Source organism: Glandiceps talaboti, chromosome 20 (genome assembly GCF_964340395.1).
Source record: "Glandiceps talaboti chromosome 20, keGlaTala1.1, whole genome shotgun sequence".
NCBI classification, from domain to species: domain Eukaryota; kingdom Metazoa; phylum Hemichordata; class Enteropneusta; family Spengelidae; genus Glandiceps; species Glandiceps talaboti.
The window spans coordinates 14,542,934-14,557,145 of NC_135568.1; the positions used below are offsets into that span (position 1 = coordinate 14,542,934).

Consider the following 14,212-nt stretch of genomic DNA (forward strand, 5'->3'; position numbering starts at 1 on the left):
ACAAATACCCCTGAGTACCCACACTGGAATTCATGCAGAATGTAGTTCTGTTTTCCTTCACTAAATTTGAAATAAATGACAAATTAAAATTAAAACATTTGAAGATTAAGAGCCAAAAAAGAAATCTTCAAAGAGACTGGTGCCAGTCTAGTTAGATTCATACATAGAACATTTTCATTTCCTGATGTACTCTTAGCATCTTTTTACTCTGTACAACAGGAATGCATGAATTCTTGACATCCATGTATAGTACATTATCATGTGGTACGCGATGGCAAGACTACAACAAAGCTACAGTCTACAGGAACGTTTGATTCGTACTATTGCTGATTGGAGAGCGCACTCTACGGATGATGTCGAAGATTTACTGAATGACGGCGCTGACGTGAATGGTGCATCAGGTACCTTACTTCCATTACACTGTGCCTGTATGGTCAAAGACAGCACTGTCCTCAAGTTACTTCTACAACGAGGAGCTTTAGTAAGTGCAATGTTAGTGTTCAAATCTTTCAACATTGGTACTTTTCAGCAATTTCTCACTGATATGTATCTGGACATTGTACTTGTACCACATGTACATTTACAAATTTACATACATCATGTTATGTACTCTTCGTCAACCCTGCCCCATCACTTATTTCTGGTATTTGCAATCCCATTATGTTTGCTTTTGATGATACAGGGTGGTACATGCTTGTATTTCAGTTTTAAATTTTTTTTTTTATCTTGCTCGTTGCTAAGTAAAAGCTTCTAAAGACAACCTTGTTCATGTGAGACTGTGTTGTGGCCTACTTGTAGCATACAGCAATTACTGTACTGTATTATGTCAGTTACAATATTACCACACTAAAGACAGATACACAACAATTGTTATTGCGACATGTTGCTATAATGCAAACTGTCAGTGGACTTTGGGTAAAATATAAGTACATGTTAGACTCTCTCACCAGTCTTCTGGAGTATCGCACTACTTTGTATGTACCAATATCTATCACATAATTTTACTAGAATATCCTTGTACTGTGGGCACTCATTGACTACATACATGTAGGGCTAATCATTTGTTGATGTGTTATTGCAATACATTATTGCAATAACACGGCACATCCATTAACATGTCAACAAATGATTAGCCATATGTAGTCGTTGAGGGCCCACAGTATATAAGGATAAAGTAGATATTGGTACATACAAAACAGCGAATAGCGATACTCCAAAGGACTGGTGAGAGAGTCTAAAGTACATGTACACCCACAGTATGGTAGTATCTCTGAGAGTAACTTTTTCCCTAAATGGTGGTACATGCAACCTCATTTCAAACTATTGCAGGGTGTGGACAATTTTGGCAAAAAAAAAGAAAATCAGAATTTCAGTTGTAATTTTTGTATACACTGATAGAAATCTACACGGTCATGTAAGAGAATGACAGCTGGATATAATGTGTAAAAAAATGATGATGACATATATTGATCATATTGTGAATTGAATGATCTTAACAAATATTCCAAAATGTGTCAGCTGTTACCCATGGCCTAGAGAGGAAAAGACACTGCCGAAGCTAAAACTTGTATAGCGCCCCCTAGTGTTAACGTTTATGATATTGGCTATTTGAATGTGTGGATGCTTTATTTAAAAATTGATAGATGCTGTCTTGAGAATGATTCTTGATAATGAAGTATGCAACAACCATCTATTTAATTAAGATTTGATCAGTTTATAATTTGTACCGAAAGACAAATACAGAACATGAGAATTTCTTGCCCCTCAAAAAAATGTTATAAAAATGTATTGTCTTAAGATTGAGTGAAACTTCAAACTTTCTCAAACAGGTCAATGCTGTAGATGGCTATGAAAGAACGGCGTTACATTATGCTGCTGAAAAAGATGATATTTGCACGGAGCTTCTGATCGAGTACGGCGCTGACGTGAATTCTCCTGATGGAAATCAGGACACGCCGCTACACTGGGCAGCATTTAAGAATAATGTTGACTGTGTAAAAATCTTGCTACAAAACAACGCAGCTGTTAATATCGGAGATTTCAACAATGACACGCCTATTAGTTGGGCAGCTTTCAAATGCAACGTTGAGAGTGTCCAGCTACTATTAGAATATGGCGCTGATCCAGCAATAACAAATTATAACGAGATGTCGCCGATCAAACGGGCTGCTGTCATGGCAGCAAGCGGGCTCGAAACTAAAGATCCGGATTGCGTGTTTCTTTTGATTAAAGGACTGGGCCAGTTTGATATACGTAACGAACAAGGTAGCCTTCCCGTTGAAATCAAAAGGGACCCCGAACTTTATAATCTGTTAATGAATTACAGTAAAAATGTACGCCCGCTGAAAGAACTATGTCGGTATGTGATTCGTCTGAGTCTCGGCCAGACCTTCCTACCGGAGGCCGTCCGTAAACTGCCATTACCAGCAGCACTACAAACATATCTTCTACTTCAAGTACATTGATGGAACTATAGGAATTTTACGACTTAAGATTTCTTCCAGATTTACGTCAAGTTTATCTACAAATGTCTGAGTCTGACGAAGACTTGAAGGACGCGAGGGGGACACCAAGGTGTTACATGTACAGATGGTTGATGCAGAAATAAGAGAAGTTGTTGCTATGGTTACATGTAATTTACATATCCAGATACTTCACTTTGTATAGAATTTAAGGGACATAAGTAGCAGTATAGTCTTTGGTTGTTACTTTGGTTTAAAGGGACACAGCCTGTGACTTTATTGTCTTTGGTAGATACTTTTGTTTAAAGGGACACAGCCTGTGACTTTATTGTCTTTGGTAGATACTTTTGTTTAAAGGGACACAGGCTGTGACTTTATTGTCTTTGGTAGTTACTTTGGTTTAAAGGGACACAGCCTGTGACTTTATTGTCTTTGGTGGTTACTATTGTTTCACGTTGAAATACACTAAATATATTATTTCATGTCTCACAACTACAATAAAGCTCTAATGAGAAATTCAAATATAAAAATTACATCATGACATAATTTTTTGGTTACCAGAAAATTTTAAAAACACTACACATTCACTTTTCAGACTTCGTTCTGGATATTAATGATAGACATATCTATCACATTTTGTCAGCTCTTTACAAATAACTAATTGTATATTTGCTTATTTCTACACTGATTTAGTCAAACTTATGTGGGGGGGGGGGGGGGAGATGAGCCTTAGGAACAGACTGTGCCTCTTTAAAGTTGAAAGGTCATGGAGACTATCTTTGTAGTTCATGGCATATTTCAGAACCTACATATACATGTACACATGTGTATAATCTTGAAGGAAGGGAATATGGTGAAATGATAAGTACATTTACATAATGACTGCATTCTGATATAGCAGTGGATGATCGACATTGTAAGCCGTAAGATGCAACATTTCATGTGTCGTTTCATCACAGAGAGAGAGAGCCAATCAGAATGGAGCGAAATGACATAACTTAAGTCAATCGACAATATACATGTATGAAATATTGACGTGTAATGCATCCAATGCATTTTTTTTTAAAGAATCAAATTTATTGCAAAATAGATACATACATCATGGCTGAAATATGACTCCCAAGGCCAGTGACTTCCTACAAATCATAGTACAAAAAAAGATGTGATTTACATGTACAAGGCTTTGTTACGACAGAAATGATCAATTCACACATGATATACACATACGATACGAGTTATGATTACTAGGACACACACATGTATATATACTGCATACTGGAAGTGCCTTGGTCTCAACTGCTCAGCTGATACAGATGTACAAAGTATATATATGCATACACTCTGAAGTGATTCGTTGAAACCTTTGGACTCTCATACTCCAGGAATATGCATTGTCACGGAATACCAAGTATATCCACATGTGGAGGAATTTAATTATCACATTGTAACAGATTTAGAGACACAGTTTGAATTAGATGCCAAGATACCAGGGTATAGGCTGCTGTTGTGACCTAGTATGACCCCTGATTCTCTATCTAGCTATAAATCCTAAATTCTAAAGCTATTTCAATAGCTTTGCTACTAGCACTAGTACCTAAATTGCCAAACATTTTTGATGTTTTTATTGACACAATAGATAATCCTTGTAGAGATTTAAACAGTGTTAATGACCGACTCAGCTTCTGGATTCATTCAAGATGTCATAAATTGGCCAATGACTGATTCAGAATCTGGGGTCATGTGAGGTCATAAAAGTGGCCAATGACTGATTCACAATCTGGGGTCATGTGAGGTCATAAAAGTGGCCAATGACTGATTCACAATCTGGGGTCATGTGAGAGGTCATAAATTGGCCAATGACTGATTCAGAATCTGGGGTCATGTGACAGGTCATAAATTGGCCAATGACTGATTCAGAATCTGGGGTCATGTGACAGGTCATAAATTGGCCAATGACTGATTCAGAATCTGGGGTCATGTGAGAGGTCATAAATTGGCCAATGACTGATTCAGAATCTGGGGTCATGTGAGAGGTCATAAATTGGCCAATGACTGATTCACAGTCTGCAGTCGTAGGAGTAGTTTTACATTTAAAAATTAAATATGACATGTATGAAAATGGCCTTCATTATGTGGACAGAAAAAATAGTAATATCCAAATATTTTGGATGTGGTTTTTTCTCTCAAGATAATCACATAAATACATAAAATCAAGTGTGCTATCTGTCAGATAAGTAAGTCAGATCAGGATTCTGTTTGTTCAGATAATCCTGTTGTTCAGATAATCAAGTTTAGTGTGCGGACTATCAAGTATGCATGATTTCTTTATGAAGTAGTAATAAATACCTAAGTGTAGTTCTTGTTACATGACCAACGGTTCTATGAGTAACAATATTTCACCTGTTAAGGTTGACGGGTTTTGTAAAACTGTTGTGTAACAAGAATTATAGTCTAGTTCCTATACGATATAAGTTACGATTACTACGATCATCTCCATTCACTACGTCTAGTCAAAGTCGAAATTTTACCATTAATCTGGCTAAACCCAATGTTGGGTAAAGGGTAAATGGTGCATGTCAGGAGTAATCTATCACAAACTGACAGGCAGGTGTAATTGGTTTACTTCTTTCAGATAATTGCTCATTAATATTCAATTAGTACAGCTGTACTAAATTAAAATCACATGAGCACGCGATAACTTCACGTTTATATGAACACTGTCAGGGGTAGCACAGATTTCTGTGCTAGAGTAATGAATTTGACTAGATGTAGTGAGTGGAGATGATCATAATAATTGTAACTCGTATCATATAGGATCTAGACTACAAGGACAGATAGTCTGTATAAAAATAGTCCTAATTCTATATGTTAGTTTTAAAAATATGTTGTTGTTATTGCCCCACTAAAGTTGTCATTTACTTGTACAACAACTGGATACCTACTTTATTATTTATTACAGCAACATGATATTCTTGGTTGCACCATGAACGAATTCTCAGTACCTGCAATAATAGCATTTTACCTCATGCTCAGTGTGCCTTCTAAGCCAATACGATGCACCACTGACACACACAATTTATAGTGACACACCAAAATTTGATGTTTCTCTATCTCTTAATACTATGTGATGACTCACAAGAAGTGTCAGTTTTTATCAATTTGACCCAGAACAACAAAATTTGGCTATCATGAGAGGGCGCACTGCTCATGTTAGAGGGTAAAAACAGAGCAAAAATTTGACTTATGCCCGGAGTTATGGCACATGCACCCTATACTATAGTAATGCATATGAAGTGAGTGGAGCAGAAGTTATGGTGTCGACTAAGAAATTGAATAGTCGTTATTTTTGTAATGCGCCTATGCAGTAATATTTTATTTCAGGTACCGAGAATTGTTGTATGCAAAAAATTCTTGTTGCAACCATGAATACATGTAAATTGTTATGCCTGTCAGCATGATGAGTAAGATCCCAACAACGACACATCGCTGTCAGTACGTTAGATTGAATATCATTGTTGGTGGCTCTTGAATAGTTTATTCTGTACAGTTAAAGACTATCTGAGCACCACCGCCAATGTACATGACCTTTTCTATACATGTATCACAAATCAATTATACTATCAATTCCTTTTTACCAGTGGTTAGAACTACAAAGCCGAAATGATATTTATTTCAAAAGATGTTGCATGATACAAAATGTAGTTAATATATCACTTCAAAAAGGAACGTGAGAAATTTCAAAATGTGATCAAAATGACAAAAGTATGATATCTGGTTGTAATTTTGTAGGGTTATTTGCCAATCATATAATTCCCTTTCAGTTTCAATGATAGATTTGTATAGAAAAAGGATACTAAGGTATTCTTTGTTGACGTTCAAGCAAAGAAATTCCCATCTGAAATCAGTCTATTTTAACTTAAACAATTAAGAAAATGCTTTTCACAGTTATTTGCTTGTAAAGGTAACACTGAATTTGTATGCATTTTAAAGGAGATGGTATTTACAAAAGATGGTTTTTAGAATCTTAAAATTCAGTGTACAGAAATGGACTTTTGAGTTTATATGATGTACAATCTTGTAATTATTACATACGGTGTACATTGTACTATTGATTACGCGCTGCTAAACTTAAAGCAGCCGTTGGGATTTGCACTCCCATTCAGCGATTTAAAAAAATAAACCATTGTTGCAAATTTTCATACCTGTATGCAAATGAGATCTCAAGCATTCCGATGTACATACAATTATGTAAATATGTGATTTTACGAAATTTACTGTTGTAGAGAAACATATCTTAAAAAATAGAACCCCATAAGACGTGTTACCACAGGGAGCAGCAAGCATGGGATTGATTGATTGATTGATTTATTATTTGGTTGAATGATCGATCGATTGAATGTTTAATTTTTGTCGTGTAATAATTTATCTATCAATTACGTGCTTGCTGCTCCCTGTGGTGTTACTGTCAGGGTTAGTACTTGGGTTACTTTAAACCAGAAAATTTTCGCTAGAGACATATTTTCACGTATTTCACTGGAAAACTAAAGTGCAAAAAATAAGTCGTGACTAAAATGCCTTCTTGTACATGAACACAGTTTACCAGTCTGATAAATCTTCAAAGGTAGTCCTTCAGAATTTGCTGAAGACTGTAAAATCACAAAATTTTCTAGTAGCGAAAATATCTTGGTCTTAAAGTATTTACTCTATGCTTACAACTTGTTTTCTAATGTACTTTTTCTTCACTAGTTATTAAAGTACATATGTATGATCAGAGAACTTCACAAGCAGTCATGTAAATTCCCCTAGTACGCCACACTGGCATTTATCATGGCTTGGAGTTCAGTTTATCATTGCATTGTAGAAATTTTATGCAACGTAATACAACAGTGGCAATCGAGGCTTCAGCTAACTAAGGTAGACACATTAAAACTATTGTTGAGACATATAAGCTATTGAATGGACATTGGTTTAAGTATTCCAAGAGTGTGGCATTTCTGATGATTCCATAATCCTACAGTGTACAGTTTTTGGGCTTCCAGCGTGCGTTTACACTGTGGTGATTGCAGGGAGACTATATCTGTACTGGTGGTGTGCTACTATCACCAAGTTGTGTAATCTAACACATCAAACAACAACATTTTTTTGTCTCTTTCTTAATAGTCAGCCGAAACCTCAAGTGCCACTGTAGTAATATCACATACATAAGACTAAGGAACGGGAAAGTTGGTTTGATAGTCATTTTCAAAAGTTTTTCAACTCACTGCCAGATGAAAAGTGTACAGTTTCAAATCATGGTTTTATGATAACTTTCAGAAGTACTGTGCGTGACCATGGCTATTTTATTTTAGGAATTTTATGGAATTATGATGTAAAAATTAAGTTACTGGCATTTTCATTTCCTTTTGATTTGAACTGTAAATATCAGGATTGCCTTATCATGCCTTTTGATCGAGTCTAAGAAAAATTAACCATTTTTCAGCTTTTGAGCAAAACTTTCAAAATGGATATCCTTGTGATATTGCTATCAATGGAGTTTACAGACATAGGTACATAGTAGGTGAAAAAAAATAATTGTGAGTTTCCGATAACATGGCCTTAGAAAATAGGGTAGGTAGGTCGGGATTTTATTTTTCTTTATTTTTTTTTTAATTTTGACTATTTTTGAAAAATATTGCTTCGACCCAAAAACAAAGAAAATGTCGGTCAGAATACCCCTTCTGTGAGAGTTTGATGAAATATGTACAGACATTGCTGGGGAAAGAAAACAGATGTGCATGAAGGTCAAGAAGAGAAATACTTTCTTATCTTTTTGTTTTAAATGTTTTTAAGAATGTTTAGGGTCTGAGGCCTAAACTAGGGTCGGTTGGGTTATCGGACACACAATTTTTTTTTGATTTGGAAAAGAACCAGTTTTGACTCGATTTTATCATAGGAAGTACAATTGTAGAAACTTATCTCAAAGTTCAGCAGAGTAGCACATACGTACGTGTACAGGGGATGGATTACGTAGATTTTATTTGAAACATGGTGTTGGTTATCAGAAGATTTAATTGCCAAACCTATGTGCAACTTTCTAAAATTAGTATTAAAACTAATGTTATGTTTTCCGTTCAAAGTCGTAAAAAAAATAGTTAACTCATGTTTCGAATTTTAAACGTTATCACACAGGATGTATGTATGCTTTCAACATGTGTTTATCTCTCAAATGTTGTGAAAACATTCATTGATTTTATGGATGGTCAAACGAGATGTGTATGGTGTAACACTGTTTGTGTTAAGGTTGGGAAACCATGGTAACACTTTGAGAAATATCTGGTGCCAGTTGCATAAAATTCTGAGATGTTCCATAACCTTGCAAAGTGTGTAAATTTAAACGGGAACAGCACTTCAGGAAATAGAGACATTTTCCTAAAATATGGGTTCTGGAGAGTTATTTCATGATTTTACATCACCTACAATTACTGCATTTCCTGTTTTCCAGAGAAAAATCAAGTTAACCTTGTGCCTTTATATGGTATCTTTGCTATGGGACATTGCATCATGGGAGTCAGCAGAAATAATGTATTCAAGTTGCACACTGAATATTCATGACAACTGTTTTTACACTGTTTAATAGGCATTTTTGACTCATGAATATTCAGTGTGCAACTCGAACACATTATTTCTGCTGATTCCCATGATGCAATAGCCCATAGCAAAGATACCCTATAGATGCACAAGATCAACTTGATGTTTCTCTGAAATCACAAGTAATTGTAGGTGATGTAAAATCATGAAATGACTCTCCAGAACCCATAGTTTTATGAAAATGTTTCTATTTTCTGGAGTGGCGTTTCACATTTAAAACCAGTCTTAGAAATATTTACTGTGAAGTAAACTGTATGCATAAATGTAGACAGTCATTTATTTATAGTATATTATATTTAACAAAGAACATTTACCTATTTTTTCTTTTTTTAAACAAAATTTATTTCTGTGATTTGGTGATCTGGGCAAGTTTAAATTACAAACTGCAGGATGTTGCATAATGTATAAAATGTACATGGGATATTTGACAGTTCTAAAACTTGTACAGTTTACTGCTTTAAATGGTGGTAATATATATATTTTATTTATTTCAATGGTCGGCATCTTATCTTGCTCTGTAAAACTTTACAAAGGATAATGCAAATAAAGCATCTGGTAACATTACTTTATTTCAAATTAAGTGTCTTTGTCTATGTATCGTATAGTGATGAAAGTGTCTTCCAAAATCCAAGAGATGGCATCTATCCCCAATCCAATGTCACTACGTACCCAGGGCTAGACAGTCTTCCCTGAAGACTATATGTATTCTAGGCAAAAAGTTCTCCCTAGGTACTTCATGGATTCCAAGGAAAACAGTTTCCCCTGAGGACTGCACATGGATTGCACATGGATTCCAGGCTAAGAAGTTTTCCCTACAGATTAATTGGCTTCAATTCTATGCCAGGAAGTTCTCCCTCCCCCGAGGGCTGCATTGGTTCTGGGCTACACAGTTCTTCCTCTGAATTACCGGTATATACTCCAGGCAAGACAGTTTTCCCTGAGAAGTTATGGATTCCAGACTAGGAATTTCCCATCCCTGAGGACTATATGCTGGATTCTGGGATACACATTCCTCCCTGAGGATTGTATACTCCAGGCAAGACAGTTCAACTTCTCCCTGAAGACAGTATGGATTCCAGACTTGGACAGTTTTCCCATAGGACAACATATATGTGGATTTCAGGTTAAGTATGAATGTTGCTGTCATATCACTGTTTATCTGTATGAATTGATGGATATTGTCTGGTATTCTGTAACCTCTGTAAATATGCATATCTTTTCACTCTCTATTTTTTGACACTTAAAATGGTCATATGGATGGATTTTTAATTCATAAAACAATTTTATCATGGCTTCCTACTTGAAAAATCAATGTGAAACAACATATACCAAGTTCATGTTTGTAACTCAATAAATTGCAAAAGATAAAAATGTATAAGATGTTTGCTATTGTACGTACAATGACAAACTTTTTACACATTTTTTAGCTTTTTGCAACATATTGACTTACAAACATAGACTTGGTCAGTGTTATTTCACACTGGTATTTCAAGTAGGAAGCCATGATAATGTTTTTTTGTGAATAAAAAATCCAAAATAAATACAAAATCCTCATCCATATGGCCACTTTAATGTTACTGAACTGTCCTTGGAGTCCTCCTACCTACTAACGATGAATCCAAGTTTGTTTCAAATCCATTTATTGAATCTAGACTTCCACTACCTATCAACCAAATATGAATGTGGTCGATTTGTTGTAGCTGTTATAACATTATCAATGAAAATATTTGTTATGCGTAATAATATTCCCTGTTTTTTTTCATTATGATGTCAATTATGCGAAAGATGAATTTACTAGAATCGTTGCAATAACTGATACATCTCACTATTTATTTTATATATATATATACAGTGGAAAATGTCTTAGTTTATCTTAAAGTGATCATTGTGAAAGTACAGATACATCAAGTGTTTGATAGGTCAGACACTTGTTGAGGTCTTGTCTTGGTACATGGTCTCACTATATCACACTACCTTTCAGCCATGCTGTTGCAAAGTACAAGCAGCTAGAGATAGTAAAATCATGATAAATTTCTGGGCTAACTGTTTAACTATTAATAACTAAGGTCTGTGTTCGATAGGTTTTCTGTAAAGGCACGCCATGACAGGGCGCCCTCACACATCAGTCAACCCCCTCTAAGGGTGGAACTGCATGATGTATCTTACAGTCTATATGGAAGATTGTCGAACGAAAGCTGAGGATGACGGTACGATACTACCTCTGATGCACGGTTCCCATGGTGCTAATACCCCAAGTACCCACACTGGAACTCAAGCATCATAGGGATTCAATTATTATTATACTTTCCAAGACTTATATTTTCCAAGTGAGTACGGTACACTTACATTTACAATAGATTATAAAGAATAATTTTTTTTTAAATAAAGACTTTTTTTTTTCTTCAAATATATCAATAAGTGTACTACGGAGAGTTACAAGTAATAGTTGGAGATAAAATACAATGGTTTCATGTCCCAAAGCTGTGTAGCTACTGACTTTATTTTGCTTTCCTGAGGGTGACAATTAGTCAGATGTAGCAAATTACCCCCTCACGCCTTACTTGGATCTACCAATAAAATAAGTTCACTGCTAAGAGGATGATATAGTATATTATAATACCTGGTTACATGTCCCAAAGCTACATGTATGTAGCTACATTGCATGTACTGAATTTGGTACTACTAATTTGGTAGTATTGCTAATAAAGGTAAAGTCTACCAAAATTACCCACACACTCTACTTGGATTGATTTCCAATATTAGTTCGTCATGCGTAGTAATTTAATATTTATGGTATAATCCGCAAGGCAGTAAGGTAAATTATTTATTCATATGTACCAATGAGTTCACCTTGGTGATATCTGTAAGCTGTTGAGTTACTGATGTTGGTTGGTTTTGGTAAAGGCCAAGTTTGGACAAGCCTTGAAATATAGGTGTGAAAAACAGTTACATGTACCTGACAGAAATATAGAAAAAGTTGGCCCACAAGAAAAGAATAATCCATTCCTATGTAGTCCTTGTAGCTCCACTGATAAGATAACACTAAATGTAAGAACCTGGGATGGAAACCCTGGTCTTTATAATTAAGGGTGTTAATAGTTTAGGTAAATCTACCAAAATTCCGCCACACTTGTGCCTTCTAAGTTCTAAGCAAATTTTGCTACTAGGACACAGCAATTTCTTGTGATGGACTAACAATTAGCGCTGTCCTATCCTTTATTATGTTATATTAAACCCACAAGAAAAATTCAGTTTTTATGACTTTGACTCACAGCAAAAAACTGTTGTCATTTAATAGTACTACACACTGTCCACCATATGCTCTACTTGGATTATTGTAATGACAGCTAATAATATCACCTTGCCATGGTGCATAGTAATTTAACATCTGTGGTATTTTACCCCCAAGGTAGTAATGTCAATTATATTTAATATTGTCCTTCACAATGTCATTCTGGTCCCAATGTGTTGAATTAATATAGTTTTGGGTCATGTTAATAGAAACAGTAAATTACACAGCCTTGAGTCGTGATGTTGTGACTTCACCGATATTATGATGAATCTGCTACTCTCAATAGTTGAAGTGTCCCCTGGCAGAACACTTTCTTTAATATAAATTGACGTAGGTGCTTGTATTAAAATTACATCGTCAAGGTAACAGGTCATTGAGAAATGTCAAATGACACAGTCTATTATCAAAAAACAACTGTGTATTCATTTAACATAAATACTTAATATCACAGTCATTCAGCAATGTAGATAATGGTCGGTAGCCGGGAAAACAACTGATTACTCCGCAATGTTTTGTCTGCTACTTTTTGGGGGATATTTATTTAAGAATTCTTTGTTTCAACTAGTATATTTCAAGTTCAAATAAAAGGACAAGTCCAAGTCTTGTTAAAACTTCTGTTTTATTTGAATCCCGATGTTTCAACTGTGCACAGACAGTCTTTTTCAAGGGCTAAAAAATACAAGGAAAGCAGGTAAAGAGTGTTTAGTATATTTTCATCCATTCATAGGTCTTGTCATCCATTCACTGGTCTTGTTCACAGATATTGCTGCCTAGTTTTCACATTTGACTGACAATTTTTAATTAAAAATTAACTACACCTCAATCATTTGTAAATGTCTTAAACAAATAACGGGGAGTCCATTATGAAAAAAATTACTGTACATTTTTAAAGAAATCCTTAGATACTTTTTTAAGGATGAACACAGATTCCACCACCTGGTCCCATCCTGAGTTATATCACAAGAATCATACACATTCTAGTGGAAAAAATCACTTTCAAATGTATGACCAAACAAATAGAAAACAGACCTGCTGCCTGTAGTGTAAGGTTAGCTCAGTAAATTGTATTTTCGTGCATTGATGTTACATCAGCTCACAAAAACATTGTTCCTTATTTACGTGTTTTGTTCTTTTATTTCAATCCTGTATTATCAGATTTTGTGTAGTTTTATCTTGTTCCTCATTTTCTGAATTTTATTTACTTCCTATTTTATGGCGTGTTATCACAAAGGAAGCTATCTCGTATTTTTGTTTACTGGAACATAACCCATGTTTCACACGGAATATTCTTATTTTTTAAGGTAAAAACTGGTATATGGCATAATAACTACAACTTGATTAAGTCAAATTTGCTTCATATGATGAGTAGCACTCCACAGGCATCATTGACAGCGACGAATCCCACAAATTTCATGTAAAACTGTCATACGAACATAAGTCTGCAAACAATTTTCCTAATTTATGCTGCCGAATCGAGAAATAGCAACGGACAAAACTCTCGCTTTATGTTATAAATGCATGTGAACATCACTTCACCACCAGATTAAAAAAAAAATGTTTATTTTGTTCACTGTGATCGAGATGAATTATAACATTTTGTGTGTTTGTGTTCTATCAGTGCCTATACACACTGGTAATCCAGCCTTCGGTTTACTATAACAGATAGGTGCAAACTAAATCTATTGGTCTTCAATGTGGTAGATTACACAAGTGGGTGATAGCGGTTCCTCTGTTGTGCGATTCTAACCACCCTGTGATCATCAAGATAGTGTAAACATTGGAAGTCTCGAAACAGCACAGCAAGTTCATGGACCTCACAAAATAAACTAGT

General features: G+C 35.2%; 1 protein-coding gene across 1 annotated transcript; it reads left to right on the forward strand.

Annotated features, from left to right (window-relative positions):
- The first annotated feature begins 259 nt into the window (after positions 1 to 259).
- Positions 260 to 2,465, forward strand: LOC144450421 (ankyrin repeat and SOCS box protein 8-like). Its single transcript, XM_078141016.1, has 2 exons — positions 260 to 481; positions 1,830 to 2,465. The coding sequence occupies exons 1-2, from the start codon at positions 260 to 262 to the stop codon at positions 2,463 to 2,465; spliced, it is 858 nt and encodes a 285-aa protein (XP_077997142.1).
- The last annotated feature ends 11,747 nt before the right edge of the window (positions 2,466 to 14,212 follow it).